This window comes from Babylonia areolata, chromosome 6 (assembly GCF_041734735.1).
Source record: "Babylonia areolata isolate BAREFJ2019XMU chromosome 6, ASM4173473v1, whole genome shotgun sequence".
Classification (NCBI taxonomy): domain Eukaryota; kingdom Metazoa; phylum Mollusca; class Gastropoda; order Neogastropoda; family Buccinidae; genus Babylonia; species Babylonia areolata.
The window spans coordinates 11,924,002-11,948,935 of NC_134881.1; the positions used below are offsets into that span (position 1 = coordinate 11,924,002).

The 24,934-nt window shown below is 38.7% G+C and overlaps 2 protein-coding genes across 6 annotated transcripts in view; one reads left to right on the forward strand and one right to left on the reverse strand.

Annotated features, from left to right (window-relative positions):
- LOC143282734 (CCR4-NOT transcription complex subunit 2-like) overlaps positions 1–24,485 on the forward strand; it is a 39,973-nt gene extending 15,488 nt beyond the window's left edge. For 3 of the 4 annotated variants that reach the window (XM_076588470.1, XM_076588467.1, XM_076588469.1), the window contains 8 exons: positions 394–480; positions 1,379–1,416; positions 3,996–4,113; positions 6,005–6,161; positions 8,116–8,177; positions 8,914–8,963; positions 11,064–11,164; positions 13,944–24,485. In XM_076588470.1, the coding sequence (XP_076444585.1) occupies positions 394–480; positions 1,379–1,416; positions 3,996–4,113; positions 6,005–6,161; positions 8,116–8,177; positions 8,914–8,963; positions 11,064–11,164; positions 13,944–14,187 (857 nt within the window). In that variant the 3' untranslated portion in view covers positions 14,188–24,485. The remainder of the gene's footprint in view (positions 1–393; positions 481–1,378; positions 1,417–3,995; positions 4,114–6,004; positions 6,162–8,115; positions 8,178–8,913; positions 8,964–11,063; positions 11,165–13,943) is intronic. The other variant, XM_076588468.1, reaches the window with a different exon arrangement.
- Positions 15,446–24,934, reverse strand: part of LOC143282733 (translocation protein SEC63 homolog) — a 31,642-nt gene continuing 22,153 nt past the window's right edge. For both annotated transcript variants that reach the window (XM_076588465.1, XM_076588464.1), the window contains exon 19: positions 15,446–24,861. In XM_076588465.1, the coding sequence (XP_076444580.1) occupies positions 24,718–24,861 (144 nt within the window). In that variant the 3' untranslated portion in view covers positions 15,446–24,717. The remainder of the gene's footprint in view (positions 24,862–24,934) is intronic.

Consider the following 24,934-nt stretch of genomic DNA (forward strand, 5'->3'; position numbering starts at 1 on the left):
GTAAATTGATAAATTTGTTAAAGTTCCATTTCTTAACTGTTGTTATTGTTGTTTAAAATCTGAGTCAAGAAAATTTCCATGGAATCAAGTGGTTAAAAATTCTCTGAATCACAGTGGTGTGTGTGGAGGAGGTGGTGGGGGGGTGAAGGGGGTTACAGATGTATTTGTGTATGTGTGCATGACTTTAAGTTTATTTCTTCTCCTTGGTACAAAGAAAATATTTGAAATATTATTTCATGAAAGATTTGTAATTTATTCAGCTGAACAGATTGAGTGCTGGAACATGTATGTGCATAAAATTAAAAGAGAGAGAGAGAGAGCCAGTAGTGATTATGTTATGTTATGGAATCTGCACATCTGACAAGTGAATTGATGGTTGAGGTTCTTCTAAAGTAGGTATGGTGAGCAAACCAACCCAGGAGTCAGCCCCCGAATTCAACATCACCCAGGAAGAGTTTCCTGCTCTGCCTGGGTCCCAGAGTAAGTTTTTTGTTTGTTTGTGTTTATCTCTTCTTTCTTTCTTTGGGTTTTTTTGGTGTGTTTTTTTTGGTTTGTTTTGTTGTTTTGTTTGTTTGTTGGTTTGGTTTTGGTTTTGTTGTTGTTGTTTTTTTTTTTTGGGGGGGGGGGGGGGGGGGGGGGCAATTTTCTTTTTCTTTTTTTTTTTCTTTTTCTTTTTTTTAAATGTTGGATTGTTAGTTTACAAGGATGTTGGCTTATTATTTTATTTTAATGGTGTGAATACTTGTTTTTATTTCTTTAACAAGTTCATGTAACTTCTTGCACACTTTATAAATGATTAAAAGTAATGAAAAGACAAAGACATAGATGCAAATAAATCTGTGAATTGGATTTGTCATTCATCCTGTTTTGTCTTTATGCGATTCCCTGTCAACATGAGGCAAGGTCACCATTTTACTGTGAAATCGTTTGTTCCGGACAAAACTTTTGCATTGTTTTGGTGTGTTTTCTAGACTGTATCAGAGCTTGATGACTGGAACACTTTGTTTGGGTGCCATTGTGAATTATATTGAAATGAGATCTTGTAGTGCTACAGAGGTCAAGAGGACTTGTCAGAAAACACTGAAACTCAGTTCCCTCATACAGATCCCTTTGTTGGGAACAGCTAGACTAAAATCTGATGATTATGTTCATTCCCTGTATTTGAACACAGTGTGTACAGGATGGAGTACTGTGTACTTTTGCAGGCTTTTTTTTTTTTTTTTTTTTAACCATTCAGGTAAAACTGTGTATCAGTTTAGAATGATATCATTATTTTCTTGAATACAGTATGGCTTGGAACGGAATGGTAGGATGTAGAATGTGAAACGGCTAAAAATGTATCTGTTTGTTGATCGTTTTTTTATGTTGTTTTTTCCAGACCCTCCTGCACAGTCATCAGAAACTACTTCAAAAACAGTAATTTTCCTTTTTCTTTCTCTTTTCTGGTGTTGGTGTGTTGTCAGTATTAATCTCCATTTTGCTGATTGCGAGTGATTATTTCTGTACTTGACTGTTGACATACACAATACATTAAATTACATATAAGTTACGAAACGTAAAGTGGTAATATATCAAAATAAAGAAGCTGGTCTTTCACATTTTGCCTTACAAAACAGTGCACCAAATACAAAGTCAGCAAAGTGCATTCGATAAGAGCACACATTTTGTTGGTGAAAAAAAAAAATCCTTGAACTCTTTACTGGCACACTTTACATGTCAGTCGCTGTTATTTGTCAGAGCGGAGGTGGTGCAAGGGAAGAGAATCAGTTCTTCTGTATTATTCAGAGAATAAAAAAATAAAAAAAACTTGTACATATAATATTCCACATATTTGATGCAAGAGAGAAAAGTTTGGATACAGAACTTTGTAACAATGTGAATATACCAGTTGGAGAGGAAAAGAGAGATGGAAAGTTGAGAGAAAGTGAGAGATAGAGGGAGAGAAAGAGAGAGAGAAGGGGCAGGGTGTGGTGTTAACTGTCAAATCAACTGTCGCTTTAATATGTCTAGCAATCTCTGAAGAGATAACTATGCCTCCAAAAACCCATGACAGTCATATAAATGAGAGCCTTATGAAATAAAAAAAAGAAAGATGCTTGTTAGGTTTACTACTTTCCACTTCTGAAAAAGAAAATTATTCAAAAAGTGGTTTGTAAGGAAGCCATTCTTGGTCAAAAAGCATTTTTCTGCTTTTCATCACATTAGAATAGCATTCCACATAATATTTGTTTTTCAGCAGTCTAATGAAGGCAGTTATGTGAGGTTTATTGTTGTTCCATTCGCACTTATAAACATGAAATTTAGCGAGTAATAGTATCAAATCAAGAATTTTATCTGTAACAACTCCATCTTTAACCCCAAACAAGATGAAATCTGAAAATGTTATATTTGCACAAGTTTCACAAGTACTCTTCATTAATCTTTCGAGAGAGCTCCAGAAAACACCAGTAATATGACAGTTCCAAAAAAGGTGTACAATTGTTTCTTCTTCTTCGCCACAGAAAGAACATAGGGGCGAGTCAATTACTTTACGCAGAAAAAGATGTCTACCTGTTGGTAGGATTCGTAACAAAAGTCTGTACTGGAACCATCTCAACTGTGTGTCAGATGTTGACTGATGGCATTTTTTAAAAACATTTTTCCAAGTTAGATTTTCATGATTTATGTTCCATTTGATAATTCCTGCAGGTTGAACATCTGAGTAAATAAGAACTGAATATATAGCATTTTTGCCTTTAGCGATTACTGTCCAAATTTTCGGTTCTAGTAGCTTATACCTAGCAGCCAGTGTAAGTTGTAGTTTATTTTGATATTTTTTTATAGCATTGATGACACCAATATATAATAGGTGATTCATTCTTACATTTGGATATTTTCTGGAAAACTCTCTATAGTCAAGAAAACCACCTTCATCATTGAACAAATCTTTCACATGGTTTATACCATGTTCAGCCCACTGCTTAATATAAACCACTCTCCTATCTCTTAGTATGTTTATATTATAGTGTATACATTCTGAAACAAAATCATGAACATCATTAGAATGACATTTAAGATACATCTTTTTATAATGTTTAAGGACATCTTGCCAAAATTTGTTACCTTTTTTTATGAGTAATGTGTCCACATATTCACCATTCATTCATTTAAGTTTGTCGAGTCCTGGGGCAGCTGAAAATGACAACTCCCGAAGGTTGTCACAACTTGAAAAGAATATTCGTTTTAACCAGCAAACTTTAACAGCAGACGAAAAGGCATGAACATTTAACATTTTCAGTCCACCATTTTCATACTCATAACACACACATTTTTTTTCCAATTTTACTTTGTTTCCCATTCCATAAAAACTTGAAAAACAATACATCTAGTTCTTGCAATAACGTCACTGGGGGGTCTGGAAGATTAGGCAATCATTATTATGAGTGATGAGGTGTTCTTGTTATTTTCCAGTAATATATCAATGATATTTTTTTGATGGTTTCTATCTGTCAGCTGTACACCATGTATAATCTTGATTTCATTTGTGATCAGCATTGAAGAAAAAAATTGTTTTTTGTGTATCACATGATTTCATAAATTGTATCAGTGATAAAAAATATAAAAAATAGTGCATAAAAAAAATCAGTAAACTGTAATCATGATTTGTACAGTAATTTTTTTTTTATGTACAAAATCATTTCAAGGGCATGATTTCCTTGTTATTGTGTTATGCAGTTGTGGTGGTTGTGGATTTTTTTTGGGGGGGTGGGGGTGGGGGGGGGGTGGTTGTTTTTTGTTTTTTTTATCCAAAATGACAGTTTATGGGCATATTTATCATTTTAACAACACATACTTAACCATGACCCATATCATATTTATCCATTGGAACAGCCTGCAATTGTAGTTGACAGTGTTTCTCTCTTTTGATCCAATCTTACAGCCATGACAGTGTTTCTCTCTTTTGATCCAATCTTACAGCCATGACAGTGTTTCTTTCTTTTGATCCAATCTTACAGCCAACAAGCACACCTACCGGTTTCGACCCCATAAACAACAGGGACAGTTCAAGGACCACCTCTGACAAAGTCCCTGGGAGCCAGGTGACCAGGAGAGGAATCCAAACACATTCAGATGGTACGCTTACTTTCGTCCAATGTGTTTCTTTTGTCACTGGGTGTTGGTGGAGAATCCATGAATGTTAGAAAACCAATACTAATGACTATGGTTAAGTTGAACACTGGTTGCTGAATCATACTGATACAAATATGGTTTCTGTGATACTGCTAACAAGTGTCACCAGACACAGTCTGCAGTATAAATTATTGCCAGGAATTGGAGTGTTTTCAGAAACATTGTATTCACTTCCATGTTGAATTTTGTTTGATTGGTAACAAATGATGATGTTGAATGTAAACCAGAGCACTAAAGTAATCGTTCCACTTTTCAGCCATAAGATAATGCCTGTGTCTGGCTGAATCCCACACTTTGCATAACGCTGGCATAATCCACCAGGTGCCTTCTTCTTCTTCTTCTTATTCATGGGCTGCAACTCCCACGTTCACTTGTATGTACACGAGTGGGCATTCACATGCATGACCATTTTACCCCGCCATGTTGGCAGCCATACTCCGTCTTCGGGGTGTGCGTTCTGGGTATCCATTTTGACATGGATTACAGGATCTTTAACGTACGTATTTGATCCTCTGCCTATGCATACACACGAAGGGGGTTCAGGCACAAGCAGATCTGCACGTATTCTGACCTGGGAGACCAGAAAAATCTCCACCCTTTACCCACCAGGCACCGTTACCGAGATTAGAACCCGGGACCCTCAGATTGAAAGACCAAGGCTTTAACCTCTCGGCTGTTGCACCCGTCCACCAGGTGCCAAATACCAGGAGCAAACTCAGCACCCTGGGACTGAAAGCCCAACATTTTAACCATTTGGCTGTTGTGCTGGTCAGACAGTTGACATGAGAGAATAACAGCATTGAGTTAGCAGAGATAGGGAACAAGACAAAAACTAACAAACAGAACAGAAAAAAAAGGAAAGGAAATTAATCCACAAACCAGTGTAAGCTCAGCTTCCCAGGTAAAAGAGAGAGAGAGAGAAAGAGATGACTATCTGCTGGTGATCCTAAAAAGTTATTACCTCTCAAGAACAGAACACACAAGTAAATTTGGTCTTGGTTTTGTTTCTGTGGTTGGAAAATTCCAGTATGGGCTTACTTCATTCATATTTCTATCCATGGAACTTGGACAGTGTTCTACTCCATGGAACGCTGGGAGTCCTTCGATGTAAATAGCATATCTGCCTTAAGGAAATTTTGTGCTGGAAATTTTCCTCTTTTCTGTTTGCTATCTTTTTTTTTTTTTGTCTTTTTTTTTGTTCGTTTGTTTGTTTTTCTTCTTCCATCACTAATGTCTGTTTTTTCTGCCTTCCAGGTCCTTTCTTTTTAACAATTTTTGACACTTATCTCTTTTCCACAGGCTGTGATGTATAATCTGTGCTGTTATGTTCTGTTGGTTAAGTAAGTAGTGAGATCGTAAACACTGGGATGGGCACTAGCTGTCTATTCTGCAGTATTGTTTATGTATTATTGTCTTTTATGACATCATGTGTTTTGAAGTATTTTGGATACTGTTTTCTTTCCCTTTTTTTTTTTCTTTTTTAATCTTTGGATGATGAATTCATCAAAAAGGGCTAACTTCCTAAGCACAGCCTAGACTTATTTGCCTTCAGGATCTTAAGATAATTTCTTAAGCTGTGTTGTTTTGCAAATTTTGGGGGGTTGTTTGTTGGTTTTGGTTGGTTGTTGGTTTGTTTTTGTTTTTTGCGTTTTTTTGTTGCAAAATTTTGTGTTTGAAACATTTTGAATTTTTATTTTACGCAGTCCAGATTGGCTCTTGTGCAGTCAGCTGGACTGTAAGCAGCAATGAAAGAAAATGTTTTTACGTACCTGATACTGACGTGTGAGAGGCATGATGGTGCAAGAGGTAGCACTGTCAACAAATGACCCAATAGGCACAGTCAGCAACATCCCCAAGGGCATGGTGACCGACCAGTTTGGCATCGTCGGCCTCCTGACCTTCATCCGGGCAGCAGAAAGTGATCACAACCTGGTGGCTCTCGCTCCGGGCATCGACTTGACAACGTTGGGGCTGAATCTTAATCAACCAGAGTGAGTTGTTGAGTATGTTGGCTGGATTTCTGCTTTTAAGTTTGGTTGTATCCTCCTAAGTTTTGGTACACTTGATTTGTGGAGACGCTGTTGCAGCATTGGTTAGGCATTGGACTTTAACTGGTCCCATCCAGTTGTGAATGGGTACGTAACATTGGTTGGGGGAAGGTTAAATGAAACAGCAGGAGGAGAGAATTAGGCTCAGCCTTTCTGTGCCAAACCTAGACACAGTGGATGTGAATTCACTGCCCCTGTTGTCATAAAAGGCTGTTGGGTCTTTCACCTTTGATACTTGATTTGCAAGTCCTGTGGGAATTCCCAATTCAAGGATAGTTTACACCATCTTGTGAATTAAGAAAACGGACAAAAATAAATTGAAGACCGTGGAAAGAAATAAAGCACAATAAATTACTGTTTAATGTAAAAGTGTAGTCAGTACAACAAAACTGTCTTTTGTTAGCATCAGTATGTAGAAGGGTAGTCAGTACATACAGACATGTGATAGTCACCATCAGTATGTAGAAGGGTGGTCAGTATGAGTAGACTGTGTTGTGCTAGCATCTGTATGTAGAAGGCATGTGTTAGTCAGCATCAGTATGTAGAAGGGTAGTAAGTACAAACATGTGTTAGTCAGCTTCTGCATGTAGAAGGGTAGTCAGTACAGACATGTGTTAGTCAGCATCCGTATGTAGAAGGGTAGTAAGTACAAACATGTGTTAGTCAGCATCTGTATGTAGAAGGGTAGTCAGTACAAACATGTGTTAGTCAGCATCCGTATGTAGAAGGGTAGTCAGTACAGGCATGTGTTAGTCAGCATCCGTATGTAGAAGGGTAGTCAGTACAGGCATGTGTTAGTCAGCATCCGTATGTAGAAGGGTTGTGGTAGTCAGTATAGACATGTGTTAGTCAGCATCAGTATGTAGAAGGGTTGTGGTAGTCGGTATAGACATGTGTTAGTCAGCATCAGTATGTAGAAGGGTTGTCAGTACAGACATGCGTTAGTCAGCATCCGAATGTAGAAGGGTAGTCAGTACAAACATGTGTTAGTCAGCATCAATATGTAGAAGGGTAGTAAGTACAGATATGTGTTAGTCAGCATCCGTATGTAGAAGGGTAGTCAGTACAGACATGTGTTAGTCAGCATCAATATGTAGAAGGGTAGTCAGTACAGATATGTGTTAGTCAGCATCCGTATGTAGAAGGGTAGTCAGTACAGGCATGTGTTATTCAGCATCTGTATGTAGAAGGGTAGTAAGTACAGACATGTGTTATTCAGCATCTGTATGTAGAAGGGTTGTCAGTATAAATCTAGACATGTGTTAATCAGCATCTGTATGTAAAAGGGTTGTCAGTGTAAATAGACATGTGTTGGTCATTTTTTGAAGATGGTGATAAAGGAGGAGGAGGATAAAGATGCTGCTATGGAGGTCCATATTAGGTTTGGAACTACTTGACAAGGCTGTAGTCTACGCCTCCTGTCGTAATGATAAAGCTTAAAAAAATTTTTTTTAAATTACATATTAATGATGAAGAAGGTGGTGGAGGAGGAGGATGTTGCTATGGAGGTCCATTTTGGTTGGGACTATGTGACAAAGCCTATGCTTCCTATCGTAATGATACCCTGGCATCAGGCAGGCCTGAGAGTTACAGACACTTGTAGTGTTGGTCTGGAAATTAGAGCAGTGCACCTAAAGGCACATCCGTGAAGTGGATGATACTCGACTGTGTGGTCCCAGTTTTCCCATTTAAGCCCATTGCACACTCAGCTCTTGAGTAGGAGCTGGCTATGGGCTCGAAAACCCAAAACTTCTCCTCCCCTTTACATCTTGATTGTTGGTGCAGATTGTGTTCTCTTGGATTAGACAATAGATTCATGTGTGCAGCGTAGATGAAGGCAGGAGTGAGTGTCTTCTGTCAGGGTTTTTAATGTGATGGATCCTTTGGTATGTTTCAGAAATCTGTACAGCACTTTTCAGTCGCCATGGGCAGATGCACCGTGTAGACCTCAAGATATTGGTGAGACACATGCTTCATGCTGCTTTCTTGCTGCTGTCCAGTTGTTTGAAGAAAGTCGTAGCATAAGTTGAAGTGTGAACAAGCTGTGATTTGTTTTTATGAGGTCATTATAACTGTTGGTACTTTAACAAAAAAAAAGTTTAATGTTTAAAAAAAAAAAAAAATTAAAATAATTGCAGTAATTTTGATATTTATGTTGCAAGCTATCTTCTTCTCTCTTTTTTTACTTTTCTTTTCTTTCTTTCTTTATATTTTTTTTTTCTTTCTAAATTCGATGAAATCAAAATTTTATATTATTTTATTTCTTTTGATTGAGGTGGATTTGGAGGTAACTTGTGTCAATGTTGTTTTAGCTCATGTATTTGCTGTTAGAGACTGTATTGGTTGTACTTTCATATGTGATGGAAAAAAAATGCATGTTTTACTTTGGTGTGTTTCAACCACATTTCCATTTTTGTAACCATCCCACCCACCACCATCTTTCCAGCCATTCCTTCCCCTCCCAGTCATAACGTGAAGTATTTTGGCCACCTAGCATTGTTCATTTCAGGCAGAATTTGTTTTCTGTGGCGGTCTGTTAATTCTTCTTTCTGATGTAAAAATCACACACTGATACAACTAGTTAATCTACAGATAAGATTTGAAAGTTTTGTGACAATGACTGTTACATCACAGCCACTGGTCAGATTTTGTGTGTGTGTGTGTGTTTGTTTTGTTTTTCTTTTCTCCCATACAGACTTCCATGTTCCTGCTGAGTATCTTACAAACATCTTTATCAGAGAAAAGGTATGTCGTCTTTCCTTGCCCTTTTTTTTTTTTCTTCTTTTTCTTCTTTCAAGGACAGACACGGGGGGGGGGGGGGGGGGGTGAAAATTGAAGCAAAAGGGTGATTTTTTATGATTTTGGGTTTTTAAATATGTTAATGTGCTGCACTACTAGCAGTATCAAGGAAACAGAACTCCAGCAAAACAATATATCTGGTACCACACTGTTTCGTCATCTGAGACAAAAATACAAATTTATGTCTGGGCTAGAAATTGTGGACCTGATATTGATTCTTACATATAATTGGCCTCAGAAATGCTGTACACTAATGATAAGATGCTGAATTATAGCTCAGACAACTTTCAGCAGCAATTGTCTGATTTGATTTATTGTGTGCTGCATGTTTGTTTTTCTTTTCTCATTTTTTTCAGTTTCTGGTTGTTGTTTTTTTCACAATGTGCTTCCATTAAAAAGACAAAACTTTTTTCAGAATTGAGCTACAGGTCTAAAACGTGGCATGTAGTTTGTTTATATACAAAGCTTTAAATATACAACTGGTTTGTTTTTTTGTAATATCAGGTATATGTTGTGAGTTATGGTCATCAAAACCTTAGTGGTGAAAAAAAGGCTGAATATTTCATTGACAGATTGAAAAAATACAGAAAATCACATAGCTAGCACACGAAAACACAGTTGCACAATTTTGAAACGTGTTTTTTGTAACAGAATATTTCCATTTCTTTTGAAGTTTTGTCTTTTCAAAAATGTGTTGTTTTTCGGCCATTTTGAATGGTTTCCATAGCAATGGCAAGTCAGGTTGCAAAATTGAGAATAAATTTTGCTTCCTAAGTCACACATGATGCATTGTGACCATCAGAATATATCAAAATAACAAATAATTCTGGATCAGTTTGCACCCCCATGTCTGGCCTAAAGCAATTTACACAGATTGTCTAGTATGTGTCATCTGTCAGTTTGTATGGGTTCTTTTCTGGAAATGGGAATGACTGTTCAGCAGAGTCAAGAGCGAGTTTTGTGTACTGATATGAAAATGCTGTTATTCTGTATAGTTGTATTTAAAATTCTTATTGAGGTGGACATGATGAAAAGGAAGCTAACTGTATATCAGATACTAACTCTGATTTCAGCTGTTTTGTGTAAAGGATTATTCAGAAAAGGGTGTATTAGAGGCAGAGTCTAATTTGAGCTGTTGAAGTGGAGAAGGCGGCGGGTTGGCGTTGTTGAGAGGGCCAGGAGTAGAGGGCCCAGAGTGTCAGCGAATCGATTGCGATCGCGCCTTAATTTTAGCACGATACCCCAGTCCAGCTACATAATTATGTGACCTGGTTGGAGACATAATTTGACAACAAACAAGAACGCCAGAGAATCGACAGACAGGCAGAAAATACGAAAAAAACTTAGCCGTATGAAGAGCACAGGAACAGGAGTCATGATGGCTGCCGGAAAAAGAGGGCGCTAACCAGCGGGACAAAGGGGAGGTTACCTACTTCCGGGAGGTTATCAGGCCGTAGTTTCATTTTCTCCGCATAGGCGGATAGTAGTTTGCACAGGACAGGAATGTCAGACCCCTGCCGGAGTCTGCACTAGTTGGGTCACGTTAAGTATGTGTAATTCAACGTAATTTTAGATAGAAAATTTCCTATTGGAGGCAGAGTCTAATTTGAGCTGTTTTGTGTGAAGAATTATTTGACTAACAATGTATTGTAGGCTGAGTCAGATTTGAGCTGTTTTATAACAGGAATTGTTCAGCTAATGATGTATGAGGGGCTGAATCTGGTTTGAGCTGTTTTGCTTGATTAGTTATTCTTCCTACTAATAATGTATGAGAGTCTGATTAAAGATGTTTTGTATGATGAATTATTCAGCCTAGGATTTATTAGAGGTTTTGAGCTGTTATGTGTGATGAATTAATCTGCTGTTAATGTATGAGAGTCTGATTTTAGCTGTTTTGTTTGAAGAATCATTCTGTTAATAATGTATGAGAATTATTGGACTGGCGATATATTGCTGTTGGTGTCTGATTTTGCTGCTTCTGAATTTAGCTGCTTTAGGTTAATAATTATTAAACAAACAATGTATCAGGATGGTATGTTTGTGCAGCTGGCTCCCATCAAACTGAATCGGTATGGTGAAGACCTGCTGTTCTTTCTGTTCTACATGAATGGGGGTGATGTCCTACAGTTAGCAGCTGCAGCAGAATTGTAAGCCTTTTGTGTTGTGTTGTAAGCTCAGTGTGCTGTTTAAAACTGTCCAGTGTGTCCAAAGTGTACTGTGTATTTTGTATTTTTATTTGTATTTCTTTTTATCACAACAGATTTCTTTGTGAAATTTGGGCTGCTCTCCCCAGGGAGAGCACGTCGCTACACCACAGCACCACCAATTTTTTGAGTATTTTTCCTGCATAGTTTTTTTTATTTTTTCCTATCAAAGTGGATATTTCTGCAAAATTTTGCCAGGAACAACCCTTTCGTTGCCATGGGTTCTTTTACGTGCGCTAAGTGCATGCTGCACACGGGACCTTGGTTTATCGTCTCATCCGAATGACTAGCATCCAGGCCTCCACTCAAGGTCTAGTGGAGCGGGAGAAAATATCGGTGGCTGAGCCATGATTCGAACCAGCGTGCTCAGATTCTCTCACTTCCCAGGCAGATGCGTTACCTCTAGGCCATCACTCTGTCTCGTGTTCTGTGTGCATTGTGAAACATCTGTGTGTGTTTGAGAAAATTATCTAGGCACTGTGTGAGATTTTTCTGCTCACTGAGATGTGTACTCATGAGATGAACAAATATATAAACTTTGAGTACATGTCCGCACAAAGAAAAAGTTGCCATTAGGCTTGTCGGACAGGAAGCAGTGCATGAAATATGACATGGATTGATGGAAGAACAAATGTATGCATATGAAAACATTCAGATATGTGAGAACATTCAGATATATCATATATCTCATATACACACCATATTAAATATCTTTTTGATGCCTTCTATTCGGTCGCAGCTATCTGTATTGGTATTGTGACATGTAAAAGGCCTGTTGCAGGAAGATATGTGTATGAATTAACCGCTAGGCTGCCTATATATGACGAGATAACTTGTCAGCGCAAGCATGTACGCTTAACTGCCACAATGACGAGACTCGTCATCAAAAAATTCTGACTGGTTTACATTGAGTTCGTTGACAAAAATACAGGTAGCTTTCGCTTGGGGAATCTTTCTAAATTCTATTCATATTTAGAAACCCCGTCTATGTCATGAGGCAGTCCTTTATCTGAACGTTTTGGTTGGGTTACTGGCCGCAGTGTTTGCTTGGCTCCTCTCCTCGCTCGCCCAACAAAACATCGGACATGCTCAAGACATGCGATCATGGTGCACTAAATCAACCAAGATTGCTTTCTTTAACTGATGCTCAGAAAGAATTGAAGCGTAAATTCGAAGAAGAAGACAGTGATGAACTTTTGCAAAACAATTTGATGGAAAATAAAGGGAGCTATGAAGAGACTGGCCAGGATTATCTATCAGTGAGTGATGCCAACTTTACAGCTGTAGCAGATGACAGAAAGTGACCAAAAATTTTAGCAGGACAGGCGATTTTCTTGGCACTCAGCCAACGCGATCTAATGAGAACTGGATGAAGTGAACGTGTGTGAGAGAGGTGAAGAGGAGGGGGGATGGAGACTGAGGGGGGGTGGCCTCACATCCATATTATCACTTGGAGAAGTCACAATGTATTGCATATCTGTCTCTTTTTCTTTTTTTTTTTATTGTGGTTGTTCTAGTATAGTTTGTGTGTGCAGGCATTATCCATTTGTCCAGAAAATATGTTTTAGTGCAAATTACCTGACTAATGTTTGTAATGAACAAGTTGAAAATGTGACAGAAAACAAAACACTGATTTCAAAGCAACAGCATGTCACTGAAAATATATAAAATGAGAAAACATCATGTGTTTTGTATTCTTTATTCATTGACCTTGCAGAAAATACATACTTTTATGGGTCTTTCTCCATTGACAAAGAGCACAGAATTTTTTGAAAATATGTACCCATTTTTTGTGAAAACCCTGGCAAATAGATTTCACTTAAATCTTATTTTCCTGGCAGCGAAAGGGTTAATGCTGTGCACTGGTGTAAGTTATGGGCAAATATAAGATATGTTGTAAGGCACAGGAACAGCTTTGATGACAGAGCCTGAGACAGAGGGCTCAGAGTGTCCACTGATCTATAGTGATCATGGCTTAATTTTAGCCTGATCGCCCATTCGAGCTAAATCGTTGTGCGACCTGTTGGAAGTCATTGTCAGACCCAAAACAAGAGCATCAAAGGATCGACAGAGAGGCAGAAAATGTGGGGGGGGGAAAATTAGCGTATGAAGAGCACAAAAGCAGGAGTCAAGATGGCTGCCAGAAAAAGAGGGTGCAAGTCAGGGATGCAGAGGGGAGGATTTTTCTACTTCTGGGAGGCTATCGGCCATAGAGTATTTTTGTTTTCTCTGCTTAGGTGGGTAGTCGTTTGCACAAGACAGGAATCAGACCCCTGCCAAAGTCTGCACTAGTGGTTTACTCAAAGTATATTAGATAAACATAATTTTTAGGAAGAAAATTTCCTTCTAAGAAAAATGAAATAAACATTTAATTACACATACTTAACCGTGACCCAACTAGTGCAGACTCCGGCAGGGGTCTGACATTCCTGTCCTGTGCGAACTACTATCCACCTATGCGGAGAAAACGAAAGTACTGCGGCCAATAACCTCCCGGAAGTAGGTAACCTCCCCTTTGTCCCCCTGGCTAGCGCTCTCTTTTTCCGGCAGCCATCATAACTCCTGTTCCTGTGCTCTCCACACGGCTAAGTTTTTTCGTTTTTTCTGTCTGTCTGTCGACTCTCTGGCGTTCTTGTTTGTTGTCAAAGTATGTCTCCAACCAGGTCACATAGAAAATTTCCTTTGTGCATGAAATGTAGCGAGGGGAACTGTTTTCTGGCAGGTACAACCGTGACTGGAGGTACCACAAAGAGGAGAGGGTTTGGATGACGCGGGCAGCTGGCATGGAGCCCGTCCACAAAACCAACACGTCGGAGCGGGGCACCTACTACTTCTTCGACGTGGTTGGCTGGCGGAAAGTGATCAAAGATTTCCACCTGGAGTACGACAAGTTGGAAGACCGGCCGTCCTTGCCGCAGACGCTTCACCATAACCCCAACATGCCGGCTCCTCCTCCTGCGCACTAGCGTTGGCTTTCCTGTCACTTCATATATTCGTGAACAACTTGTTTTTTCCCACTTCTTCTTATGTTTTTTTTTGTTGTTGTTGTAGGTGAAGACCTTGTGGACAGTGATAACATACATAGCTTCTCCCTCTGGCAGTGAAGGCTGTTTCGGTCTGATATCATCATCTTAGGTGAACAGACTATAAATAAATAAACGAACATGAAGGCTTTTGTGTGATGCAATTCTCTCATTTTCTTATTTATAGGACCAGGCTGACAAACGGGCGGTGTAGAGAAATTTTGTTTATGTGATAAACGTTTAAGAAAACGTGATGGAAGAGAGAGGTGTTTTTTTTAAAGTATTATTCTGAGCAGCTTATTTTTTTGCAATGCTACAGTTAAGAAGTGCAGCTTGTTCTCCAGTTTTTAGATAATGTGTACCTTACTGTGCGCATGTGTGTGTGTATGTATGTGTTGTTTTTTTCCTTCTTTGTTTGATCCCATAGGTCTCTTGAAGAGATAAAAGATCACTGAAGGATAGAGTATAGGTGTCTGCATTTGTGGCAATTAATTTCTGCCAAATACTAAGAAGAAGAAAAAAGGAAAACAGGTGAATATGATTTGAACTGCTAATTTTTTTTTCATGATCATGGAAAACAAAACAAAAGTTTTCAGCATATTTGGGAGCCAAAATAATTATATGAAGTAAAACAAAAACAACTCGAAGAAAACAGAATGAAAAGTTTGATGTGTATATGAGACCTTGAAATGTGTAAAGCAAAGTTTCAGACCAAGATAAGACTATGAACACAATTTTTCACAAATTGCTGAAATAAGCATGTTAACAGTTTGGACAAGGTGATACCCAGATAAAAGTTTTGTTGAAAATTTTCAGTTGTTTTAAACTAAACACAACTTCAAAAAAAAAAAAAAAAAGAAGTTCTGTTCATTTGAATTTTTCATGTTAATTTTGAAAGTGGATTGCTTTTGACAAAATGTTTAAAACAGCGGTCTACAGCTTAATCATCTCTTGGCCGATAATGAGAACAGATTAAGTTTACAGAATCCAGTTTGTTGTTTATAAACATGGTAAGTGGCCATTCTGACACTTGTTTGATATGTAAGACTTTTCATTTGTGATTGCTAAGTTCTTAGTGTGGTATTTCTGTTTGGCTTTGACAGAAGTCTAGGACACAAGGAGAGAAAGATTCTGTCCCCTCATTAACTGTATTAATGTTCAGAGTAAAAGAAATGTGTTTTGGTGTGGTTTGACCTTGTGGTTGTTTTCTTCTTTCTTTCTTTTTTTTTTTTTTTTTTTTTTTTTTTTCCAATTTTAGTGGATGAGAAGAAAGGTGGAATGAAAAAATAAGAAGAAAACCCAATCTCTCACTCTGCTGGAACTGCTGAGGGAGAGGTTTGCTTATGTAGTTATGACTGTTCAGTGGCTCCATCCACACCCCATCCCCATCTTCCCTGTCCCACTTACCCCCTGCCATCCCATCTCTCTCATGTCCCATCTCTTTTTACTCTGGGTCAGTTTTAGAGATTTTTATCATGAGTCATCAGTTCACCTGGTCTCAGCGAGTGCGTGTGAGCTGTGGGTCTGGTTTTTGTTTTGTTATTCGGGTTGGTTTTTTTTTTTCATTTTGGGGGTGTTTTTTTGCGTGCTGCACCTTTTGATAACCAGTGGATGCAGATCTGTCCAGGCCACGGGCACTGTGGGTTTCCGCACTGGATTGTGTGAGGGTGTGAATGTATTGCACAAGATGTTTGTGAAATGTGTGTGCAATTGGTGTGTGTGATGTGTGAGGGTGCATTGCTGCGCTGTGACTGTTGTGAATTGGGGATGTTGCCTTTGCCGTACTGCTGTTGGTGGTGCTGAGCGATGTACAGAGAGAACAATGTTTTTTTTTTTGTTAGTGTGCCTGCCAGATGGTGGATGCTGAAAAGAAGTTATCATCTCAGTATGTTTTTGCCCTTTGAATTTGTGTGTAAGTGTTGACAGACGTATGAATGGATGGATAAAACAGAAACATGCATTAGAAGACATACGGACTATAATTACATCAGGACTTAGTGAGCACCATAACCTTGTCTTTGTTTTTATATTTTGCAAGTCACACTCTCGATAACTTTGTTTCACTGGAAAGCAAGTTGTGAAATTCAGCCTTTCATCTCTTCAGTTCAGCTGTCTACTCACCTCTCTTAGCTCAAGGAATATTTTCCAAGTGTATATTGGTATGTCAGATATGATATGGCCCTGTGTGGTCACCTGGACCATAAGCAACATTGTCAATTGTTGTATGTCACAGCATGAAAATCAGAACCAGGGGAAAGAAAATGGAGGAGAAGAAAAATCAAATACAAGTTTGTATGGATTTTGTTGTTGTTTTCCAGTATTAAGTAAAGTAAGCTTAGAAGTCTTTGATTTGCAATATTTCATATTCATGGCAAAGAGGATACTCACCTACCCATACCTGCCCCACAGATGTTAGATGACACAGGATGACGAAGCAAGCAAGTTACCACAGTTGGCAGTAACTGGAAAACAAAATATCTTCACATTTTAACGTTGTTACTTTGCATCAGAATGACCGTCTTGGTGAGTTCAGCTGAAAAATGTTGGCAATAATTTCCTCCCTGCATCCTTGCGACTACTTGCACCAAGTGGGGAAGGCGCTCACTGAAAGTGAAGAGTGAAGCGAAAAGAAAAGACCGGATGATGATCTCATCAAGTGATTTAGATCACTCTGAAAACTGCCAATAGAGCCAAGAGTTCTTCTTAGATAGTGTGTGATAGATGTGTCCTTGACTGTAAGTTACTCTAAGTCTAAACATTAAAAGGTGAAGATGTGACAGTTTTCAGGGAAAGTCATGTGGTCAGTGCTGACAGTCATCCCCAATTTGTGGTCACTGTGGAATCCATGGTTGTGTCGTTCCAGTACCTGTTGCATATGTCCTCTCTCATGTAATATTTGTGTTCTTTGACTGAAATTATTTCAGGTTTATCATCAAACATGACTGAAATTGTGGTCATATCAGGTTTATCATCAAACATGAGTGAAATTATGTCAAGTTCATCATCAAAGGACCAGTAAATTGTTTCTTGCACGTACGCACAGGGATGCCATTCTAAAACTTTTTTTTTTTTTTTTTAAGAACACTGGGGACAAGAACACTACCTTTCATGCCCTACTCTTATGGTAACCTCAGGTTTGATCCCCCTCCAGTTGCATGCTTCGGTTGTGTCCTGTCAAGGTCTTAGGCGTTGACATTCATGGGAGACTGTCAGTCAAGGGACGTGGGGGCATTATTTACTCGGGGGCTGAGGGTGAGGACGCTTAATCAGCCTGGTTCTGCATTTGATATTTTTCATCAGCAGGGAGCTTAGTAGGTGGTATCCTAGATATGTTACATCAGAACAGGCACTACTGTACACCCAAATGCTTCAGCAGCAGTGAAGGGTTTCCTCTAGTTTGTGGCCTCCTGGCAACCTAACAAATAATAGTTCCCTGTGAAATGCTGATGCTGGGACTGGACAATCCCAGGTGTGGCTGTGCATGGCAGACTAGGAATGTGCGGAGTTGGGACTCATGCCACTGGAACAGTGAGGATGATGGGGGCTGCAAAACATGCACACACACACACACACACACAATTCTGTCCCACCCTTTGCTGTGCACAAAACACACAACTCCACATCACACATACACACTTGAGTTTGTTCAAACACACATCGCTGGTTAGGAAATGCCTCTTTATTCCGTTGTTGGTGATGTTATATATTAGGCAGCCAGTTGACTTGTGGAAGGAAAGAGTGTTTCAATCAAATGATATTTGTTTTTTCCTGATGAAGATGTGTTGAATGATTGTTCCATGCAGCAGATGTGCAGACAGGGTGATATGGAGAGCGGATGCCAAGAGGTTGTGTTCTTTGGAAATAAGTGCTTTCCACTGACCTGTTTCTGGGCAAATGTGCATTAATTGTTTATGAAAGTGTGTGGTGATGCAAAACTGGATGGTGTGCAAGGGAGAGAGAAAAAAAATTTCTGCAGAGTAAAATGATAAATTCTACAAAAGTAAAAAATTCAAATCATGAAAACCAGTTGTTGATTTTTTTTTTTTTTTTGGTGAGCATGGAAGAGAGAGAGAGAGGTTGCATGTGTAAAAGGCAAGGTTGGTTTGCGAAAGACTGACAGTTTGTGCATGTGAAAGAGTGGAGGCATCGTTTCAAAGAAGTGAAAGTGTGCAGGTGAGAGGGGGAAAGAGATGTGTATCCATGTTCGGATGAATCCACAAGAAAGTTTGTGAATGTCTTTTTCCTGCGTTTGTGGGTGGCAGTTCACATATTCACTCTTGCATATAATCAAATGACCCAACACCCCACTATTCAGCCACCATATTCGGTTTTCAGAGTATGTTCATGTTTCAATGACCCACCAAACACTGACATAGATTACAGGATCTTATGTATAATCGTTTTATTTTCTGCTTGTGTATACAAAGGGGTTAAGGCACAAGCAGGTCAGCACATATGTAGACCTGGGAGATGAGAAAAAGAGATCTTAAACCTTAAACCACCAGACAGCAGTTCTGCCTGGAATTTAACCCAATGGACCTTCCCACTAAAAAAAAAAAACCCAACCTTTTTCTGCTCACCCAGTGGAAAATGAACATTCAGGCTGGAGACTGAATTGTATAAATTATAATCATATTAATGGCATTCCGAGTGAATAATTGTAAATACCATTAGAAAAAAAAAAATCTTCATTATCTGTATAAATAATTGAACACAGAAATGAATTATGATTATCACTAACAATGGATGTCATTTTTGTTTAGCTATACATTTTTTTTTTTTTATAATTTTTTTAAACTATACACAAACAATAAAGAATTCAGATTATCGCCAGATAGGATGCCGTCTTTGTGTACTTTTTTAAACAAAATTTTAAATCAACTCCTTATTTTTTAAATAACTTTTTATGATTTTTTTGGTCTGTAAGTTCTCAATAAGTTCAACAGTTGGACTTAATCATGCAGGGGCATATCAAGTATGATATTGTGATTTTCTGTTTCGGTCTGAAAGCAATGCATTGTCTCCACAATTATGCACGAACATGTCTTGCAAATTTTGCCACTTTCCACATCACTACTCAATCTGACTTGAGACTAGTCTTGAGAAATTCTATGCCAATATATTTAGCAGATATCTCTGGTCGTTTTTTTAACCAATGATAAAAATAAAAACATATATGGGATTTTTTTTTTTTTTTTTTTTTAAACAAAATTAAATATCACCCACTTGTCAAACACATTCTCATTTTGAACTCCCTAATAATGCTCACACAGAAGACACACTGAGCACTTGACATTTATTTTCATATAAAGCACCCATAATCACACTATATATGATAAAGTCTTCAAACTTTTTCCTGACACCACATCTGTTCATGTTATACTACACCTCTTCACAAACACATAACCTGGTATTTCTCCATTACTCTTGTTTTTCCCTCCATCCTGGTTGACAAACATCACAAAGCTAACTTCTCAAAATCTGTTCCTTCTGCAATGAGCCACTAGCCACCAGGTTGAACCTTAGGAAAGATTTCTACTGACAGTCAACACAGCTGACCACAATGGATGGACAACTAGTGAACTGACTGCAGTTGACATGAGAAAAAAAAAAAGTTTTTTCAAACTTTGTACTTTTTTTTTCACTCTGAATGTTAAATGCTAATTGTGGAAAACCAGACATTTCACAAAGTGGATGGTGATGTGAAATCTCAAATATGCAGACAACTTTATTCATTTGTGGTTGTATTCGGAAGTCTGACATCCAACTGAGCTGTCCAGGAAGATATTAGATTTTTCTTCTTTCCTTCAATACTTTCTCTCTAACCTCTCCAAACTGTCTAGGCCTTTGTCTTCTCCCTGACAGTGCACTAGTTTCAGATGTTCAATGTATATTTCTAATGACAAACACAGACAAGTCTGACATATTTTCTTAAAGTAGTGTTGTTTTTTTAATCTTTACCAGCACAGAAACAAAAAAAATCCTACTTTCCAGTATATGGTCCAAGAGAATTAAGCTCTATAAATAGCTTCAGGGATAACACAGCTAATTCTAGACTCTGGACATTCACAGTGGTACTTGATGACCACAGCAACCTAAGAACAAAGAAAACAGCCTGTGGGTTTTCCCCGTGTGTGTGGCCAGTTTTTCCTGTGCCAGAAATATGATGGTCAGGAGAAGAGGTTGTACTATCATCTCCCTCAATTAAGCGCTTGCATAAATAATACAAACACTTCATGAACAGTTAGTGAAAGGTTTGCACTTTCCATTGAAATTGAATACAAAACTCTTAGTTCTGGCTAGATACTGTTAATTTTTTTTTTTTTTTTTTTTAAGTAGCTAAATATGTTTCAGCAATGACTGTTCGCCTTGTGCAAGCATGCACAACTTGGGAATGGCCTGTACAAGCTGACCACGTCTGGATAGTATCAAGTTCCTTGTTCAGTTCTAATTACCAACAACCTACAACGAAAGGCAGGAAAAATAACACGAATTCCATGACTAACATGACATCTGCACAATTAATATCTACACCACAAAGCGAACAGTTAAAAAACCACCTGATGATACACACTGAGTCAACCTGTCAACCACTTGCAGCACTCTGCTCTTTCCCACTCGCTGCCTTCCCTCAACCCCACACTGTCCTGCCTGCTGACATCTCTGACCAAGCAAAATCTGCAGAGTTGCTGTTCCTGGACCAAACCATTCTGACAGCAGCAGTCAACATGACCGGTTGCGTCACAATGACAGCAGCAGTCAACATGACCGGTTGCGTCACAATGGCAACAGCAGTCAACATGACCGGTTGCGTCACAATGGCAGCAGCAGTCAACATGACCGGTTGCGTCACAATGGCAACAGCAGTCAACATGACCGGTTGCGTCACAATGGCAGCAGCAGTCAACATGACCGGTTGCGTCACAATGGCAGCAGCAGTCAACATGACCGGTTGCGTCACAATGACAGCAGCAGTCAACATGACCGGCTGCGTCACAATGGCAGCAGCAGTCAACATGACTGGTTGCGTCACAATGACAGCAGCAGTCAACATGACCGGTTGTGTCACAATGACAGCAGCAGTCAACATGACCGGTTGCGTCACAATGGCAGCAGCAGTCAACATGACCGGCTGTGTCACAATGGCAGCAGCAGTCAACTTTACAGGTTGTGTCGCAAAATTCCTCACTTGGCCACAATTACAAACTAATTTTCAAACACTGCATTCCCATAACATTTTTGCAAGGCAAAGTCCTACCATCCGTCCACTGTTCACAGGTACAATCCAACCAAAATTAGAAGTCATGACCAGCAAATTGACAGCTGTGGTCCGCAGATAGAATTTTGTGGAAGCAACAATTTGTTTTATTTCATGGTCAGAAATGTGTAAAGGCATCAAGGCTTCCTGCCTCGTGTGTCTCTCCAACACATTGCCATGCATGCTTCTGTCCTTGTCTCCACACGTAAGTGTCCACACACACCACCACTCATGTCAAACTGTTTCCCAACATAACAATTTTCACTTAACACTGAAAACAGGTTCAATCTGTTCCCTGACTAGGAGAAATTTTAAGATGGAAAATCTTGATATACATTCTGAAATGTGAGACTATAATTCTCTTATTCTAATCTATTTGTCTTCATGTATACCATAAAAAAACACACACATATGCCTGTGACCACCCCATACACACACACACATGGAACGGTAATTAATGATCCAAACAAATTATCCAATAGATACCTTCGCATAACTTTCAATGTTAAATTCCACACACCTCTATTTTTTTTCTTCTCCCCAAACCAACAGAGTGAATAAAATTTTCAAAACCAAAATACAGATCACTCAGGCACATGATCAAGCGTTTCAAAACAATGAAATGTGTGCAATACAGTAAAAAACAAACATTCCACACTGAAAAGAGCACATTTGAAACACCATCACTCAATTTTTCTTCACAAAGTATTCCTGTATCACCTGGCATTCATACCCAACATATCCTATGACCACATTCCCCAAAACTGAACAGATCAAGTCATTCTCTACACATTCACAGCGGCACACACAAAAAATGACAACAACAAATAATCAACCCTGCCACCCACTTGCGCAACAAGGTGCAAGAAAAATACGCCCTCACCCCACAGAGTTGCTGATTTTAATTTCATCCAGGCATTGCCAAACTAGTTTTTGAAAGATCTCGGAAGAAAGATGGCAGAGAGTGAGGTGTAGTGGGGTTTGCGTTTTAACAGCAATTTCAAGGATGCTGCCACCTTTGATCATAATATGAAGACACAGTATAAAACACATGCACACACATGATAAACACACACACACACACACACACACACACACACTCTGACTGGTGAGGGATGGGGTTTGTACAAATGGAGCAACCCATCTTAGCAAACATGTACAACATGAAGTCTTTCCATACTGATCAAAGTTTATTTACTGGGATTTTTTTTTTTTTTTTTTTTTTTAGCAAAGACAATTCTTTTTATGGCAGTTATGCACAGACAGACAGAAAAAAAAAATCAAAATATCAATTGCTTTCATATTACACCAACAAACATATATATTATTGAATATAAGAATCCTTCTGAAAGCAATCTTTCTTCATCCATAGTACATCTGTCAGCAGTCACCCTTCATGTTTGGTACAGTTTATCGTTTATCTTTCAAACCATGATCACACAGAACAGATCGTTAGCAATCATTCGCACACTCTTCATGCAAACAAAACCAGCACATTAGAAAGTCTACCACCACAACCAAACAAGTATATCCACTCTTGTTGATATTCATGCTTATTTTAACAAAAAAACATAGCTTGCATGACCCACTAAGCTTTGCAAACAGACATTCCGCACAATATTACACTTGTATGTAACGAGGTTTGCAGATTTTATCTTGAACACAATGAAGATCAAGTTTGCAACACTGTGAGACACTGAGACAACATCAAAATAAAATACTTGTTCATAATAAATACTAAAGCAATATACAGAAATGAATAGGTTAAAAAAAAAATGCACAAAAGAAGACTTGGAAAAAAACAACAGACAGATGACAATATCATTTTAACATAAATCCAGCTGAATGATAATTAAAATCCAATTCAAACTTTTGATAAAACTAATTTTGGAGAGATCCAGCATTCATATGTCTGTGACTGCCAGCTGATATTAATCAAATATCATCCCCCAAAATTTCTGACAACTGATTTTTGTCAGTTTTTGTCAACTGGCTTTTGGCAGCGCATGTTAAAACAAACCAAACCTGGATCAATCAAAATGACACCTGCAGGCACACACAGCATGATACATAATGCCCTGACTCTGCAGTCACTTTGGTCCTTCCAAACCACACTACCAAATCAATGCAGAAGAGCAGTCACAACAAATAAAGCAATCACTCTGCATTACTCTGACTCCTGGCCCACCACAAACCAACACTGTCTCTTGGAACACACACACACACACACACACACACACACACACACATGGAAGATTGACTCACTCGCCTCACCAACATCATAAAGGTCAAATGGCAAGGTGACTTTATTAACATACCAATACTTCATTCTAACAGATATGAATGGAAATGCTTGCATGTTTAACATTATTCCCTTCCAACAGCAAATATACAAAAACTGCTTCTTCAAACAGAGACTTTTTCTTATTCGTGGAAAAAAAATTTCTGGGCAGGCTTTCATATTTCTATACATTTCGTTTAAAGAGTGGGGAAAAAAGGGTTTCTTGTTATTTCTGGAGTATTTTCTATAGCACAATTTTACTTCCTAGCTGTACAAAACTTTTTCCTTTTTTTCTCTCTCTCTCTCTTCTAAACAGTATGATTTTTGGAGCTTACAATCTATAACCAAAGTTTTAGTTGTTAACTGCCACTTTCTGGAATTCTACTTTGAACTAATGTCTGGATGTCAATGCTGAACTTGTAACTATTATTAGTTCAATGCAGAATTCCACAAGAAGATGACTCGGACTACAGTTCGGAGAAGGAGGGATCCAAACAAATATGGTTCATCACCAAACATTTGGATATGCACTACACCCAAAACCCTCTATTTCTTTTCCCTGCAGAAATTTTGACAAAGTATGATTCTATAATAATGTATCAGTCATCTCTCCTCAAGGGAAGATTCTGACCTATTTTCGATCAATTTGTGTGAAGATATGGGTATGGGGGAATACAAAAAAACAAAAAACAAAAAAAACCACACACACACAAAAAAAACAAAAAAACAGGCGACTTGACTTGATAATTCACTGTTCTGAGAGCAACCTGCCATAAGAATACTCAAGTCACAAGAGGGACACCCACCAAGCGCTGATCCACACCCACACTCAAAGCCCTGATCACCACCCACCCACACACTGAAAGCAGACACTGTGGACATGGTACGCTAGTATCACAAATCTCATCCCATGGCGGAAATTGTTCAGGCACAACTAATCCGATCCCTCCTCCTCCGAACTGTAGTCCGAGTCCTCTTCTTCCTCCGTCTCATCTTCATTGTTGGCCTTGTCCTCTTCGTCGTCGCTAATGTCCCACTGAGGGTGGTCCTTCACGATCTTGGCTTCCTTCACGTCCAGCTGTCCACATAAATTTGCACGTAATTATTGCCTACTTATTATGCATACAGCTCAATTCTTACATGAGAAACGT